The following is a 19,055-nucleotide window of genomic DNA, read 5'->3' as shown; positions in this document are numbered from 1 at the left end:
AAGCTATTAAAATACTAAAAAAAAAAAAAGACTAGACAAAACAAATTAACAAGTTTTAACTAATGGACATACAACTGCACTCCACAAATCTTTTCACACACAGGGAATTTACAAAACTTAATCAGAAAACCATGCCACAAAAGAAGTTTTTGAAAAAAACCAAATAATCCATAACATACAATGTTTTCTGACCTCAATACAACTGAATTAGAAATCAATAGAAAAAAATACATATTTTGGAAATGTAAAACTGTACTGAAATAATTCATAAGTCACAGAACAAATCACAATGAATATCTACGTTTCTGAGGGGGCATTTTAATCAGCATGCCCTTTTGCCACCTGGTTTCTAAACTTGAGAAATAAGACCATGAACTGGCAAGAAGGAGGAAGGTGAAACAACTAACTCACTGGAGAAAGAAATAGAACTTTTTGTACTCTTTCAGCAGCACATATACTAAAACTGGAATGATACAGAGAAGATTCGAATGATCCCTGTGCAAGAAACAGAACTTTTTATTGAGCAATAGAATTATTAGGTTGCCTTAGCCACTCAGACACAGACAAAGACAACTTTGGAATGAAGGAGGGCTTCCCCTCACCCTGAAGAAGAATGGCACAACCAGCCCTGGAGGAGCTGAATGAATATCGATGTCCCAAAGTCCGGTTAATCACAAAACAAAGATGGTGGAGCTGAGCCAAGTGTGCCCAATTTATTCTTCCTAAGTATGCCACACAGATAAGACACTTTATCTCCTCTAAGGTGGAATGAGTAAACGGACAGAGAAGGGCTAAGAGTTATAGTAATTGAGTTCCCCCTTCACATGGAGTGAAACATTAAGAGTGATAAAGAAACATCCTATATTAAAATGAAAACTTTTAAATTTAAGTCAAATGAAAATAAAAATATTCCTTATGAAAAGTTGTGAGTTTCAGCTAAAGTTACTGTTGTAGAAAAAATTATAACCTAAATGCATATACTAGAAAGAAAAAAGTTAGCATTTGGTTCAATAAACTAGAATTAGACAAAGTAAAAGAAAGAAAATAATGATAAGAACAAAAATTCATGATAAAGATAAAGAACTTAGAATTAAGTTCTACTAAAATGTAAGCTGCTTACCATCAGGGATTTTTACCTATTTTGTTTATTGATGAATATGCAGACCCCTTGAACAGTGCCTAGTTAGTTCATCATGGGTGCGGAATGTATTTTTATTGAATGAAAGCCTACTTCTCTGAAAAACTAATAAGGCGATAACTTCTGATAACATTGTGCAAGGCACAGATGAATATGAATAAAGAGAATTTATTCCACAAATAGTAGAAATTCTCTTTAAATTGTTATTTGAGTATATGAATATTATAAATCACTTTATTCCACTACACTTGAAAACAGAAAATTTCTTAGAAATTTAATTTAGTAGGAACTGGAAAACTATCTGAATGTCTACATAACTATGAAAAAGTCACTAGACCTAGATAATTTTATGGGCATCCTCTACAAAAAAGTAATAGATAACCCCAATTTTATTTTTTTAAAAGCTATTTTAAAAAATAAGAGAAAGCTTTAGTTTTATGAGGCTATAATTTTGACTGTCTAGTTATTTTTGTTTTTTTAAATTATAGTAAAATACAACATAAACCTTACTATATCAACCATTTTTAAGTTACAGTTCTGTGGCTTAAGTACATTATGCTGTTGTGCTACCATCACTACCATACATTCACAGACTTCATCTTATTAAACTGAAACTCCGTACCCATTAAACAACTCCCCCTTTCTCCCTCCCCTCAGTCCCTGGCAAGTACCGTTTTACCTTCTGTCTCTATAAATCTGAATACTCTAGGTACCTCATATAAGCAGAATCAGAATTTGTCCTTTTGTGACTCGCTTATTTTACATAGCATAAAGTCTTCAAGCTTCATCTATATTGTAGCGTGTGTCAGAATTTCCTTCCTTAATAATGCTGAATAATATTCCATTGTATGTATATTCCACATCTGGTTTATCCATTCATCCGTCAATGTTCACTTGGGTTGCTTTCACCGTTGGCTATTGTGACTAAAAACTAATACTGCTATGAACATGGTGTACAAATATCTGAATGAGTCTTTGCTTTGAATTCTTTTTGGTACATGCCCAGAACTGGTATTACCAAATCATATGGCAATTCCATGTTTTATTTTTTCAAGAGCTGTCATACTGTTTTCTACAGTGGTTGTTCCAGTCTACCTTCCTACACACAATGCTCAAGGAGACTGTCTAGTTTTGAGGTCAAGATTATTCTAGCCCCATTAAATCAAAGCTTTCTCTTACCTGAATATTCAGATTGCTAATATTCTGGTATTTTTACATCTATGTCCAAGTATAAAAAAATTAATCTATATTAGAAATCTGAATAATCCAGAGATGTAAAGACAAAATTTATACATCATAATCAAACAGGATTTAGCCCTAGAATACAAGGAATTTCAAAATTTACAAAGCATATTAATATAATTCAACATAAACATGATAAAAGAGAGAAAAACCAGTTATTATTACAACAGATAAAAGACAGACATATAATCCAGTATTCATTTAAAGAAGTCAAGCAAATAAAAATCTGGTTTCTTTACGTCCAGGCCTTGTATGGCTTTTTCACCCTTATTTTACCAAAAAATTAAGCACAATATTAAAAGAGGTACAACAATAGACATCCATTTCCTGCTCTTGACTTTCAGTGTTTAAGTTTTTCATCTATATTCTTTATCAGTATAAGGATATTTACTTGGTTTTCCAAGGGCATTTTTGTTTGTTTGCTGTTTGGTTTTCTAACTTTCTCTCTACTTTCTTGCTTCTACACTGAAACCCTAGGGGAATCAACAAACAAATTACTGTAATAGAATTCATTACATGATTAATTATTAATGACATGATTACATGATTATTAATGACATGATTATATGATTAATATATAAAAATCAATAATGTCCACTGACCAAACCTTGCTTTCTAAATACAACTCTCTAATTAAAATAACCAGGGTTCCTTGGGAAAAGGTCTGATGCTAGGGCTGGGACAAGAAAAATATAAGCTGAATCTGAAGCATCTTATAGTATAAGATAGTAGTAAAGAAGTGCTTAATAAAAAAAAAAGGATAGGGTTGAATCAAAGGAACACATGATCCAGCCTGACAAGAGCCAAAGTTAAACAATTTAAAAACAACTGAAAAACAAAAATAATGTATTAATAGTACTGAATTATAACCTAAGTGTAAAATAAATATACATGAGTGCATACTAATATAAATGGTTGACTAAATAAATAAATAAATGTGGAGAAGAGGAAAATCTTCCTTGTAGAAGAATTTCAAATAAGGTAGATATGACCCTCTCCAGGAGGTGAAGTTCGATTTCTTCCCTTTCCCAACTTAAGGGTGGACTATACTTAGTGCCTCACTTCTAAAGAAAAAATAGAGTAGAAAAAGGAAAAAATATTAACTTTATAGTGAAGAAATTTAGCAAACACTACTGTTACCAAGGGATGAAGGTTAGCATCATCGGTGATGTTCTACAGATATTATGTATCCCCAAATATGATGCGATGAGAAGGGCACTTCACCTCCATGATATTCTTTTGAAAAACCTGAAGCCCAGTCTAATCATGAGAAAAAAATCAGGTTGAGAATGTTCTACAGGATACTTGGCCAGTACGCCTCAAAACTGTCAAGGTCATAAAAAACAAGAACAGCAAAGTTGTCATAGACCAGAGGGAAGACAGGCTAATTAATACAATGTGGTATCCTGGATTTAATCCTGGAATAGAAAGAGTACATTAATGAAAAGCCTGGTGAAATCCAAAGTGTGGAGTTCGGTTAATAGTAATGCACCAATGTCAGCTTCTTAGTTTTGACAAAAGTCCCCTGGTAATGTAAAATGTTAACAATGCGGGAAAGTAGATGAGGGATGAGAAAGAACTCTCTTCTTTGCAAACTTACTGTAAATCTTAACATTATTCCAAAATTAAATGTTTATTAAAAAGCAATGCTCTAATACTCAATTATAAGAATTACCAATTATAAAATATAATTTCAAAAATCTTTTTTGGTAGTAAGAAAAACTTACTATATGTGTAATAAGTCTAAAATAAGACATGCAAAACACTTGTAGGAAAAAAATTATTTCACTGATGGATATGAAAGACCTAAAAAAGTAAATTTAAAAATATCGTAGCATAATAGGAAGACTGAACATTTTAAAGATAACATTTAATCTTTAATCTATGAATTCAATATAATAATAAATGTATTGAATATTACAATAAATATTCTTTATGACAAAAATGTTGGCAAGAATAGTGGGACTGTTTCCTATATCTGTCCAAATAGGATACAGAGGGATTTTCAAACTGCTTCTGTCTTCAAGTATTTTGATATTGCACATCATGTAGCCTCTAGAAACTTCTACTATACACCTCTAAGAGAATGACAGTGACAAAGGCACATACTACCTTCGTATTATTACATAAATAATTTTGACCTTGCAGACTCACTAATAGTCCTGTGACCATACTTTGATAACCACTGTGATGGATAAATAATATGTCATTCCCTATTAACTTCAAGTTCTCACATTATTTTTTTCATACTTTAATATAAAAATGTTCAAACATACAGAAGAGTTGAATTTTATAACAAATACTCATATATCCACCTGGATTCTATAATTAACATTTTACTATGCTTTTTGTCATATCTCTATTTACCCATCAATAAATCTTTTTCCTCTTATTTTTTTACAATATATTTTAAAGTAAGTTGCAAATATCAGTGTATTTTCCCCAAACTACTTTGGCATGCATATCATTACTTAGTTTAGTAAATTTTTTTTACAGGTCTTTTGTTTTCTTTTGAGGTAAAATTTATGTATAATGAAATGTACAACAGAATTATGTAATTTCATGAATCCAGACAAATACCATGTATTTGTGCAACCCACATCTCTGTCTAGATACAGAACATGATTGTCACCCCCCAAAAGTTCCTCATACCCTTTTCAGCAAATTGCTCACCTCTCTCTAACACCCCAGAGGAAATCATCATTCTGACTTTTTCTTACTCACACTATCTTTGTCTTTTCTAGAACTTCATGTAAATGAAATTATACAATATGTACTCTTTTCTGTATATATGGTATAAATTCTCACTCAATACAATGTTTTTAGATTCATCCATACTATTTTTTTTAATTATTAAAAGTTAATGTACCTACCATGAAAATGACTATCAAGATGAGACAGATGCCCACTATGATAAGGAAGGGAATTAGGTAGTATTCCAAAGGAAGACTAAATTCTGGAACTAAGATAAGGTGGCCCCTAGAAGAAAACCAAAATCAATAATTGAGAAATGAAGAGTTGTCAAATTATGATGTTAATTAAAAACAGGAAAAAATTATTTTTAAAAACAGACATACAGGCATTACAATTAAATCCACTATACACATTTCATTTTCTAAAATATGACTTCCAATAATTTAAGGAATGCTTTCTACATCTTTAAGTCTATTTTACATATTTTTCCTAATAGTATACCTGTATGATTAAACTGGGTAAAGAAAACTAGCCAATCAATACTGTGTCTATCCTGGAGAGATTTTATTTATTTTATTTTATTTAGATGGAGTCTTGCTCTGTTGTCCAGGCTGTAGTACAGTGGCACGATCTTGGCTCACTGCAATCTTCACTTCCCAAGTTCAACTGATTCTTCTACCTCAGCCTCATGAGTAGCTGGGATTACAGGCTGGCTAATTTTTGTATTTTAGTAGAGACGGGGTTTTGCCATGTTGGCCAGGCTGGTCTTGAACTCCTGACCTTAGGTGGTCTGCCCGACTTGGCCTCCCAAAGTGTTGGTATTACAGGCATGAGCCACCACACCAGGTCTAGAGATGTTATTTACTGAATTTGGTAACCTGAGAAAAAGTTATATTTTACATGTAAAATCATGGTAGTACCTTGGGTATCAACAAGAACCTCCACCTCAATCAAATTCCTATAGAAAAATTCTAGAGTCAGTACTGATAGAAATTATACTGTTTCCTCCCTATCTGCTTTACATGTATCTGTTGTACCAGGTACAAAGGATATAGGGCCTATACCCTACAATTGTCTGTGAGATATAGAATGAAAAACTGGTCAAAGATTTCATAAGAGTTATGGCTTCCTGTATATCCCCCACCTTCTCCACCACTGGACTGAAAAAAACTACAGAAATGTGTATGTTATAATGTGGAGAATAGGAAATGCTACATGCCTTAATTCTCATTTGTCATTAACCATGTTATTACTGTGACATTATCATTATAAAAATTGACAGGAAATAAAACTGTAATCAGAATAAGCACATCATTTGTGTTGCATGAGGAAATTTTACATAGCATCAAAACTTTGCATTAAAAATATCCTCAGTTTAGGGAAGAGTCTGTATAATGTTCAGTAATATGACACATCACTCCTTTGGGTTCACTGTGCTACTAGCCTAGTATGCTGCCAGCAAAGCTACTCTGCTATCCACTGCTAGTTAATTTTTTTAGGTAGTGAAGGCAGGTATATCATAACAGAAAGGTTCAATGCAAAACAAGAGTTCTCAGTATAAAGAAAAATAAAAACAGATTTACTCCTTTCCTCATACAGAGGTACTTAGGACACCATAGTACTTACTTAAGACAAATAGCATGAAAGCAACTTATTTCCTTCCGAGGCTATTTTTAAATCTTCATGCTATTATTTATTACACACACATACAAGGGGCTCTATCAAGCTTCCACAAACAAAAAAGATAATACTAGGAATTTCCCTCAAATATTTAAACTTTCTAAAAATTGCTATGATTGCTAGCTTTTTACTTCAATCACTTTCCAGCAGAATGGGGTATGACAAAGGATTTCATACACATTTGTATAGCCTGGCACAAAATACTAAAGTAACTAATATATCATCAGTGTAAAAAAAAGAAAATCAGCAGCAGCAGGGCCTAAGCTGCTGTATTTGATACCATCTTTTCCAGCATGAGGCCAGCCAGCTCTGCAAATAATATCCCTGTTCTCAGCACATACCCTCTGAAACTGCCCTGAGCCAGTGGTACCACTTTTAAGTATAAAAGCCTTTCTATGAGATGCTAATCCTCTATAACCTCCCTACCCCACAGCCACTAACATGCTATAAATTAACATTGTTGGGGTTTAGAAACCAGACTATTGCATATCCTAAATTCAACCCATTGTAACTTAGTGTCTCAGCAGCAGGAAGGCTTACAACTCTTATATTCTGTGTTTTTCTTCTCTTTTTATTTATGACTTCCTAAGACACATTCAGCCTTGATGAGATAAACAAATAAATCCTGTCCTATGACACAAGCCCCAGGGTTGCTCAGAATAAACAGAGCTGTTAGGTGAGAAGGAGCAACCTAGAAGAACAAATCAGGAAGTCCCAGTGAACTAGAAACTTCCTGTGTGTTTGTAACTATAGAAATGGAATCAATTCCAGAACTTCTCAGTAAGCATTGTGCTAAGATTCATAGGCCTGGGTTCTAAATCTAATATTCCACATATACTATTAATGCTTTCCATTATAAACTAAATACCATTTTAGTTTACTGTCAAGGATTGTAGGATTGTGAGGATTTTAAAGGGTCAACCATTGATAAAAAGATTCTGAGCATCTTGCCTGTAATCTCAGCACTTTAGGCCAGGGCATGTGGATTGCTTGAGGTCACAGGAGTTTGACAGCAGCCTGGCCAACATGGCAAAACCCCATCTCTACTAAAAATACCAAAAAAAAAAAAAAAAAAAAGTTAACCAGGCATGGTGGCGGGTGCCTGTAGTCCCAGCTACTCCAGGGGCTGAGGCACGAGATCGCTTGAACCCAGGAGGTGGAGGGTACAATGAGCTGAGATGGCACCACTGCACTCCAGCCTGGGTGACAAAGTGAAGCTCTGTCTCAAAAAAAAAAAAAAAAAAAAATTTTGGTTTGGAGCATCTTGAATCAAAAGCTCAATGTACATTTAAGATACTGTTCTTTTCTTAACCAAATTGCTAATGGTGGATGTGGTGATAGTGATGATACAGGAAACTATAATAGAACTACAACAGAATTTCAGTCCTTTGTCTTCATTTCTATTTCTTCTGTCAGGCCAGGTCTCCCACAGCTGAACTTTCAGACTCATCCTTGCCTTAGTCCCAGATTAATCTGTATTTGAGGAAGAAGGTATTTAAACAGCTTCAGTAAGTATCCTACCACACTGCCTCCATGTCCATGCCTAAATACAGCACATCTTAAGAGCTCTGCAGCTAAGATCTGATCATTGAAGCAGAGTCCTAAGCAACCCAGAAAATAAAGTCTTATTTTTCTTTGTGTGACTTCCCAGGCTAATTTCAAACCAGCTCCCTAGGCTTAAGCTTTATAATAACAACCTGTCTAATTTCCCTATCCTTCTGTTGACACATGAAGTCTTGTCTGTTCTTTCTGACATCCATCCCCCACCAATCAAACTACTAAGCCTCAGTGGATTTATAGCCACACAGCAGAGCCTTCTGTCCTAGAGATCAGTTTTCTAAGCAACAACCTATATTCAGCCCAACTGCTGGATATCCCCACTATTTCAGCTGATTACTTGCTTGAACTTGCTCCTTTCAGACAAAGCTCACAGCTGCCTCATTAAACATCCTACATCCCTTAATAAACTGGCTCAGTGCTCAGCCCTGTGTCCCTATTTGTGGAACTCCCTGTTTTGCTGCCAGTACACTGCTCTGTCTTCTTGAGGAATCCTGAGGTAGCATAAAAGCAGTTTAATTTCAGTAGACTTTCCAAAATATCTACTGTGATGTAGTCTTTGGGCCTGGTGCTAGAGATTAAATGAGAAAAAATAGAATCCCTAACCATCAGAGAGAATATAGAGATCTTAGAGTTGAAAGGAACCTCAAAGTTCTTTGCTCTAACTCTTCATTTTCAAAAGAGAAAATATGTCCATGAAGATTAAATACCCCCCAAAGGCCACACCCCAGCAATCCCTCCAGTATACCTCATTACTAACTCTGATCAAAAACAAGCTTTGTCTCTGACTACAACTTGTAAAAATTGCATGTTATCCAGTAATTTGCCTTCCCTAATAAAAAGTTACAAAATGCTTCTAGAATTTAAGTTTTTAAAAGACCAAAATGGACAAAGGACACCAAACAGTTTATAAAAATGTTCCCTATGAATAAAGAAATGCTAATCAGACCAGCTCATTTTCTTCTTGTCAGATTGGGAGGTCATAAAAAAGACTGATAATACATATTTCTGACAAGAGTAGGGGAAAACATTGGCTTTCCTAAAATGTTGGTGGAAACATAATTGGTTCAACATTTTTTAAAGGGCAATATGACAACTGTTTACTGAATTTTAAAACTGTTTCTCCTTAATCAAAAAAATTCCACTTTTAGGTGCTTTTGCTAAAGAAACATTTGTGCATTTGCATATAACATATGGTCAAGGATATCATTATAGTACTTTCTATAATAGACAAAAATCGGAAGGAGAATAAGAGTTAACATTTATGAAGCATTTACTATGTCCTAGGTATTCTTCTAAGAATGTTAGTCATGTGTTTAATCCTTCCAGCAATATCATATGCTATTGTAGGTACTATTATTGTTCACATTTTAATGAGGAAAGAGGCTAAGGCCCAGAGATAATGAATTTTTTTTGAAGGTCACAGAGCTAAGAAGTGACGGGTAGATTGCAAAAATTTTTTCCCATTCTGTTGGTTGCCGATTCACTCTAATGATTGTTTCTTTTGCTGTGCAGAAGCTCTGGAGTTTATTATAGGTCTTCACATGTACCCCAAAACCTAAAACGCAGTAAAATATATATTTAAAAAAAAAAGTAATGGAAGCCAGGATTTGAATCCACATGGTTCCTACTCCAGAGGTCATGCTTATAGCCAGCGGCTTACCAAGTAAATTAGGGTATTTCTAAACAATAGACATTGTTAAATCCAGAATATACCATCCTTTTTAACAGTAGTTAAAAGAATGAACAGTAGCTAAAAAGAATAAAGTACAATAAAACAGTAATTGATGAATACTTTATTAATATGATAAAAAAACAGAATCTTACTTAAAGAGAAAACGAAAAGCTTTCTCACTAAAGAGAGTAACAAGAGAAAGATGCCTATCTCCACTACTATTTAACATGGTGTTAAAGTTATTACCAATGCAATTAGATAAGGGAAAGCAATTAGAAGCATAAGAATTGGAAAGGAAAAGATAAAACTATTCCCATTTATATGAAAAAATTACCACCAACAGTAAGAGAATTTAGTCAAATTGCAGGTTATAATATCAACACTCAAAAATGAGCTTTCAGCTGTACAAATAAAGACCAGTTAGTAGATACAATGAAAGAAGAGACTCCACTTATGATAGTAAACAATACAGTACCTTGGCATAAATTTAACAAGAAACGTTTATTTCACATAGATTTTGGCCTAAAAAAAAAAAAAAAAAACTGAATATGTAAAAACAGAATTGGCTGGGGGTGGTGGCTCACCCATGCCTGTAATCCCAGCACTTTGGGAGGATGAGGCAGGCAGACTGCTTGAGTCCAGGAGTTCAAGACGAGCCCAGGCAACATGCTGAAACTCCATCTCTACTAAAAATACAAAAAATTAGCTGGGCAAGGTGGTGTGCGCCTACAGTCCTAGCTACTCAGGAGGCTGCAGTGGGAGGATCATCTGAGCCTCGGAGATCAAGGCTGCAGGGAGCTAAGATCATGCTACTGCACTCCAGCCTGGGCAACTAGAATGAGACATGAGACCCTTTTTAAAAAAAGAAAAGAAAAAGCAGAATTGAACAAATAACAGGAAATACCAAGCTCTTGACTAAGGAGACTTATTCTAAAAATGTCAATTCTTCCTAAATTAATTTATGAATATAATATAATCTCAATAAAAATATCATCAGGTTTTTCTGAAGCTAGATCAGCTGATTATTAAATTCCTTTGGAAGGAAAAGTTGGAACCCTCATACATTGCTGTTGTGTGAATATAAAATGGTGAAAGCACTTTGGGAAAAGGTCTGGCAGTTCCTCGAAGTATTAAACATACGGTTACCATATAATGCAACAATACCATTCTAGGTATATACCAAAGAGAAATAAAAACATATGCACATGTAAAAATGTGTACTAAATAGTGAAAAAAAGCATTATTCATAATAGTCAAATTGTAGAAACAAGCTAAATGTCCACCAGCTGATGTACTGATAAACAAAATGTAGTATATCCATACAAAGGAATACTACTCAGCAATAAAAAGAGTAAAGTATCAATATATGCTACAACATGATGAACCTTGAAAACATTACATTAAATGAAAAAAAATCACAAAGGAATATATATGATTCCATTTATGTGAAATAACCAGAATTATTTCTTATGCTTAAAAGCTATTTATATTTTATTTTTTATAAGCCTTTTAAGCATAAGAAAAAATGCTCAAATTTGCTTGTAATCAGAGAAATATACATGAACACTATATTAGAGTACCATTTGTCACCTATCTGATTAGTAAAAATAAAAAAAAACCCGACAACAACTTTGTTAGTGAGGCTACAGTAAAAGAGATACCCTCATAAACTGCTGGCATGACCATTATGGATGGGTATTTGACAATATCTAGCAAAAATACATATACATTTAACCTCTGAACTAGCAATCCTACTTCTAAAAATCTATTCCAAAAGTATACTGGGAAAAAATGAAAACATTTATGCATAAGGTTATACATTATTGCATTATTTATAATTATAAAATAATATAAACAATTCAAATGCTGATCAACAGGGGACTGGCTGATTAAACTGGAACATCCACAAAATAAGAGTTCTATGCAGCTATGTAAAAGAATGAAGACTATCTCTGTCTACTCAACGATAAACTATTAAGTCAAAAGCAGGACAAGGAATAGTGTTTATGTAGTAAGGGTAGAACATAAGGGAGAAGATAGATATTTTTTCCTATATATTTTTAAATTTAATGAACTAAAGAATAAATTAAAATCTTTTCTAATTCTAACTTATGAGGTAAGGTTAGGAATAAGATGGACAAGATGGATGATACTTAGAATCTGAACTTCTTTGAATATACATTGTTTCATTGATTTTGACCTAAAGTTCATATATAATTTTTAAAATCACACTTTGAGGTAAGAGGAGCAATCTCTAAAATCTAAAAACAAATGAATCACATAAACTTGTGTTTTCAATTGATGACATCAGCACATAGACTATTTCACTTATCTTTAAAAAAAATAATTTGCCTGTAGCCCCCAGCTACTGAAGAGGCTGAGGTAGGAGGATCACTTGAGACCAGGAGGCAGAGGTTGCAGTGAGTCGAGATCATGCCACTGCACTCCAGCCTGGGCAACAGAGCAAAAGCCTGTCTCAAAAATAATAATAATAATAATAATGTGACTTTACTTATTTATATACTCTAAGCAGAGAAAAACTGTTTTTTTTTCCAAATGCTGGTAATAGCATTCTTCTTCTGAGTCTGTTGTGTATACACTCTATAATTAGAAAAGAAAATACTGTGTTGATGTCTTTCAGCATAGAAAAAAAAATACACATTTAAGATCAATAAAGAAGAAATTCTAGACTCTTGAAATTAAATAGAAAGTAACAGTATATACTCATGCTTTACTGTATCTTTAAAAGCCATATATATTTCCTGGTTCTGTCCACTAAAAGAGAGGTGGCTTGAGGGTGAAGCAGGTAGGTAGGTAGTAGATAGATAATAAATAGACAGACAGATAAATAGATGACAGATAGACAGATATAGATCTTTATGTACAGCTCTATAATTCCTTATGCACAATTCTAAAATCCAAAAAGCGTTAAAAAATAATGTTTGTAATTCATTTGATAGTCAACTTGAAATGAACTGACATGAAAAAAATAGCCATATATTTACTGCAGATACATTAATTTATTTGATTATGGGGTGTCACCTCAAATTCTATTTGGAATGTTATTTAACTTTTTAAAATTTAAAAATTTTTCATTGCCACAATATACTGTCCCCAAGACGTGGGATAAGAAAGTTTGTAAACTTGTGTTTGCCTAGAAGGGGTCAAAACATTAAGTAAATAAAGCAAGTTACAAATTATTATGTATTGTATGGTTCCATTTTATAAGCACATGATCACAATTAATGTCAATAATCAAATATGGGGGGAAAAGGGCTTTTAAAAAAACAGTAGTTGCTAGAGAGTAGTTTCATATAGGGACTTTCACTTTAAATGTTTTATATTTCAATTTTTCCATATTTTGCTAGCATGCATATATTATTTTTAATTTTAAAAAGTATGGTCTTATAATTAAAAACAAAAAAGACTTTAAAATACACATTAAAATATATAGAAGTATTCTAAATGAGGGAGCAATATTGAGGTAAAAGCAAGTACTAATTCTCCCCTTTTGACTGACAAAACACCACCTTGCATAATTGTTTTTTGATACAACTTCCAAAATTACATTCCTTAACTTAAAAAAAATGTTCTGAGCATGTAATATGTGAACAGTATTTTAAATATCAACACTGTAGTGGGGAAATAACAATAACAGTAAACAGAAAACCTTGCCCTCTTTTTTATGCATTTTCAAACTCAAATATTCATGGATTTCTTTTCCCCCTAAATACTTAAAATTGGATTTCATTGTGCCAGTTTCCTCTTTTGACAAATGTAGATAATAAGCGATAATAATAACAACCACTAGAGGGTTGTTGTGAGGATTAAATGGATAACAAATGTGTAAATCTTGCTTTCATGAGTGCCCACTCTTGCTAAATGCTCAATAAATACTAGCTGCTTTTATTATTATTTTTGTTGTTCACTAAGTCAAAAATCTGTTACAGTCCACTACATTTTGGGGATCTGGAAGAACCTCCGGAGTGTTCATCATACTGTTTTCTATATATTTTCTATATTAGAAATATTTTCTATATTAGATGAGACAGCTGTGCCTTAAGTTAATTTGAGTCAGTATGTTATCTTGGTAATGAGATTTTTTTTGTGGGGGTGGGCGAGAAGAGTTTTATATAAAAGTTTTCATTCAAATCAAACTTCTAAAACTTGAAAACTGACTTTTTGTCTTTGTAAATGTTAGTCACTTAACAGTGTTTTCAATTCTGTGTTTATCATATATAAAATATCTTTTTAATAATATACAAACATTTTTAATAGAAAATGTCATACAAACATAAATTGCATTATTTTAAAATACTAGTAGTTTGATTAAACTGTAAAATGAAAAGTTACCTTATCTTTTTAGCAATAAGGGTGCCTTTCACTAGCATGAATATATTTTCAACATAATCATACAAAGTAAAAGCAGTAAAATACTTTAAAATACTATGTCTTAAAAGCATAATGACTTAAAAAGGGGTAATTTAGCATACAGAGTTCATTCTAAAACATAATCTTGATTATAATTTTATATAATTCTACACTAATATAAAGAATATTAAGCAACATTTTTTTATATCCATTACTCACCCTTTTTCATATGTGAATTCATCTTTCAGAGAATTAGCTGATGATTCACCAATAAAGACAGATGGAATGTCAATTTTCTTTAGTATTTCAACTGTATAAAAGAATAATAAAATTATTCTTAAAAGCCCATACTTAGTGTATAATCAACTTTCTTCATAATAGCAGCAAATGCAACTGGAAACAATTACAATCAACTTTAATTGTCTATTGCTTGATTTTTCCAGATTGCAGATTTTACTTATCATCAAAATGGTTGAGAAACATAACATTTACAGTAACAAAGCTAACATTTTGCACATATACATTACCTGAATTGTCTCAATAATCTATGAGACTGAGATGTAATTTTTATTTTTAATATTTGCATTTGATTTTTTCCTCTCTAGACATAACTTATCAGAGAAGGAAGATGAAGGAAGAAATTTTAGGTTTCCTTCCCACACATAACTTAATTACTAAATGAAAAAGAGAAAAGTTTATTTTACATACTCATTTCCAGGAGAATATAAGAAAATGTAAGAAAGAATATAAGAATAGACAACTTCGCAGCAATCTAAAAAGTAATACCACACTTCTCTGGCTTTCCAGAGAAAGGTTGACAGGAGTTGAGAAAGGGAATATAAGAGAATAGAGTAGGAAAGCTGGGTAAATTTCTACTTCCTCATAAGCCTGGACCTCATGGCAAAGCTTTGTGTTTGATTGGTATCTTAAGATATTTGACTCTTATACCCATATTCAAAACCAAAATCAAATGCTACCCAAAAAGAATTTTGTAAAAATTACCCATTACTCAGGAATAGAAATAAAAACAATCCTCTTAATGTGTGAATAGAAAAAGCAGCCTCATTATTAGCTGTGAGTTAATTTAACACATTCGGCTTTAGAGAAAGCCCATTTGTTCCCTTTTTATAGTTTTCAAAATAACTTTGTTCTGCGTTTTAAAAACAATGCATATTCATTATGCATTTAAAAGGGAGGGGGAGGCAAGTAAAGAAAAAGAAAACAAAACCATAATCCTTCCCATCCAAGGACAAATGTTTTATTTGAAGTAATAAGCAGTTCTGTAAGTTGTGACAAATACAATTATAACCACCACCACAATTATGATCTAGAATGTTCCATCACTCACCAAAATTCCCTCATATAGTCAACCCCTCCCCCAAACCCATAAATCACTGATCTATTTTGTTGTTGTTGTTTTCATCCTTATAAAGACAAAGTTTAAAATCTCGATATCCTTGGTAGAGTGAGGTTTTTTCCACTTCTAGATTATTTTATGCAAATACATTCAACTCTCACACATTCTCTCTCTTTCTCTCTTATACACACACCCACACACACACACCCACACACACACCAGAAAAAAAAATGTAAGCCCCAAAGCCCAAATGGGCAGAAACTGAAAATATTAGTCAAGAAATATTTAATCACTATTTTTATATTAATGTGATCAATATAATTTTATTTTTTGTATCAATGGGATCACGTAATTTTTTTTTACTTAAAATGAGTGTGTTTTATTTTATATAGATTAAACCCCAAAGTTGATTTTAGAAAATACATTAAAATTAGGGATAGAATACAAAGCAACATAATAATAAGTGTCATTACCCCCATCAAACTTCCAATGAAATTAGAAAAGAAAAACAATTATTCACAGACAATATAATTGTTACTTAGAAAATGTAAGAGAATATACAAACTTCAAATTGGTGGTAATGTGACAATTAGTAAATCAATCAGAATATATGATAATATTACACTAGTGATTGATAATAATGATGGTGGTGATGTCATCCATAATAGCAACACAACTATATGTCACTACAAATAAAGATAATAAAATATGGACAAATGTTGATGGAAAAAATTATAAATCCTTATTAAAAAACTTGGAAAACATAGATGAGGCCCTAAATAAATGGAGAAATACCTTATTTATGTCTATCATCATATAATAATTCTCCTCAAAATCAAAGACATTTCTAGCAAAACCTCAGCAGAGGATATCATGGAATTTGATAAACTGATCATGAAATTCATACAAAAGAGTAAAAACATTCATTTCAGGACTTATTCCAAGGCTATTGTAATTCAAACAGAATAGAACAGAATCAAAACTCCCAAAACAGATTTATATACATATGAGAAACTGAAATATGACATAGATAATATTAAAAATGAATGAGGAAATAATGAATTATTCAATAAATTATTCTGGAACAACTGGCTCTCCATATGAAACAATATGTAAAATTTGATCCTGCCTTACACACACACACACACACACACACACACACAGATACACACTCTTTAGATGGATTGATTTAAATGTAAAAAATGCAAAATTGTTAAACTGTTATAAGAAAGTTTAAAGAAATATCTCATGATATCAAAGTTAGGGAATGGCTGGCATAAGTTGTACAAGCCCTAAAGGAAAAGAGTAATAACAATGATTGCATTATAATTACATTTTGTCTATCATAAAAGACACCATAAGAGAACACTTAAGGACAATGTGTCCATAATTTAGAACATCACAATCTCTGAAAAAAGAGGAGGAAAAATAAGCCATATTTTCTGCCAAATTATTATTTCCTTTCCAGAACACCTTTTTAAATTTTATAAGGAACAATGGTAAAAGAAACTTCTCAGGATCACATCAATCAGAATACTTTTAGTTTTTATATTCATCAAGTGGTTGGGTTGTAATTTGTGCCTTCTCTGATTTTTGCCTCCTTTCACTTTCTTCTCATATGCTGCCTTCTTTCTTCCTAGCCTGCCTGATTTCCTTGCTCTTACTCTAGTCTTTCCTATCTGTTCCACAGCTGAAGCAAAGGTCCTGTTTTGATAAACTGTATTGAGCCTCAATGAAGGAATTTATTGCATGGAATTTGTACACCAAATAACTTTTCTACATGTATAGCAGTGTTATAATTCTGACAATAACCATATCTTAATCTCTGACCTGCAGAAAAAGTTTGACATCTTGGATCATATTAGAAAGTTTCACCAAAAAATCAATTTTTGTATTAACCGCCAACTGTCACTGCTGTACCTCAGAGTCTTTCTTTAAGGTTCAAAATATCATTGCCCCAAGTAGATATACTACATAGGTAATCATTATTATAACCTTGTGGACTTTGGTGTTTCTCTCTTTCTTATACCCTGGAATGAGGGTCAGAAGAATTCACATCACTTTATGTCCTCCCAAAAGAAACCCAAAACAACAAAACAAAAAATTTCCAGAAAGGGAATGTGAATTCCCTCATGTTTATTAACATATCTTTAGGTAACTAAACAAAAGAGACCAATTCCTAGTCTTGGAAGCAGAAAAACGACTCCACTTTCCTCTAACCATAAACCTCCTTATTCTTAAATAAATGATGAATTGTGCTATTTTTGTAGACAGAAAAATATTAGAGAGTCAAAGCTGGCCAAGTGGCTCAGTTGTTTATTCAGCCTTCTTAGAAGAAATTTTATCATGGAGTTATGTTGGAGTATGTGAACAAATATTTTTAAAAGAGTACATGTTAATGCTTTCATTTTCTGATAAAGTAGATTAAGTCAGACCACACTTTACCAGTTACTAGTGTTGTAAACTCAGGCCAGTTATATATCCTTGCTGTGTGTATTAGTCTGTTTGCACACTGGTATAAAGATACTATCTGAGACTGGGTAATTTATAAAGAAAGGAAGTTTAAAAGACTCACAGTTTCGCATGGCTGGGGAGGTCTTGGGAAACTTACGATAACGGCAGAAGGGAAGCCACCTTCTTCACGAGGCGGTGAAGAGAGAGAGGAAAAAAAAAAAGCCCAGGGGAAACTGCCATTTATAAAACCATCAGATCTCGTGAGAACTCCCTCACTATCATGAGAACAGTGTAAGGGAAACTACCTCCATGATCCAATCACCTCCCACCAGGTCCCTCCCTCAACACCTGGGGATTACAATTGAAGATTAGATCTGGGTGAGGACACAAAGCCTACCCGTATCACTGCGTTTCAGATCATCGCCTGTAAAATGGAGATAAAAATAGCTACTTGATAGAGTTACTATAAAGATTGAGTTAATATATTTGAATGCTTAGAGTAAGGTATAGCAAATAGAAAACGCCCAACAAATCTTAGCAGCCAAAGATTGGTAGCACTTGTAGCAGGAGCAATAGTAGTAGAATTGACAGCACTTGTGGCAGGAGCAATAGTAGTAGCAGCAGGAGAATGGGGAGGAGTATTCACTCTGCCTTCCAATTCCCACACTCCTTTGCCTCACAAAGCATGAGGCAGAAAGAAGAAAATAGTTGTTGGTATGATCAAGATTCTTCTCTTGAGGAGGCCAGGTTCTAACATCAAGAAAGGTGAACAGCCTTTGTGTGTGTGTCATATGGCTCTGGAGCAATGCTTTGAGGCAGGGATTCCTGACTTGAAAGTTGGAGTGCTCGCAACTCAACTCTGCCTCCTCACAGCCTCTTCCACTTTG

The 19,055-nt window shown here is 33.1% G+C and overlaps 1 protein-coding gene and 1 non-coding gene across 3 annotated transcripts in view; one reads left to right on the top strand and one right to left on the bottom strand.

Annotated features, from left to right (window-relative positions):
• The window catches only part of RNF13 (ring finger protein 13), a 167,319-nt gene that overhangs the window by 45,862 nt on the left and 102,402 nt on the right, over window positions 1-19,055 (bottom strand). For both annotated transcript variants that reach the window (XM_012437070.3, XM_064378793.1), the window contains exons 6-7: window positions 14,577-14,667; window positions 5,254-5,359 (exon numbers count right to left, since the gene is read on the bottom strand). In XM_012437070.3, coding sequence (XP_012292493.2) covers window positions 5,254-5,359; window positions 14,577-14,667 — 197 coding nt within the window. The remainder of the gene's footprint in view (window positions 1-5,253; window positions 5,360-14,576; window positions 14,668-19,055) is intronic.
• Window positions 435-537, top strand: LOC135275949 (U6 spliceosomal RNA). Its single transcript, XR_010343535.1, has one exon. It is a non-coding gene; the product is annotated as a U6 spliceosomal RNA (small nuclear RNA).

Source organism: Aotus nancymaae, unplaced genomic scaffold (assembly GCF_030222135.1).
Source record: "Aotus nancymaae isolate 86718 unplaced genomic scaffold, 86718_ANA_hifiasm-v0.15.2.pri h1tg000019l, whole genome shotgun sequence".
Lineage (NCBI taxonomy): Eukaryota > Metazoa > Chordata > Mammalia > Primates > Aotidae > Aotus > Aotus nancymaae.
Note: the sequence above shows the minus strand (reverse complement) of the source record. Positions and strands in the feature narration are given on the sequence as shown.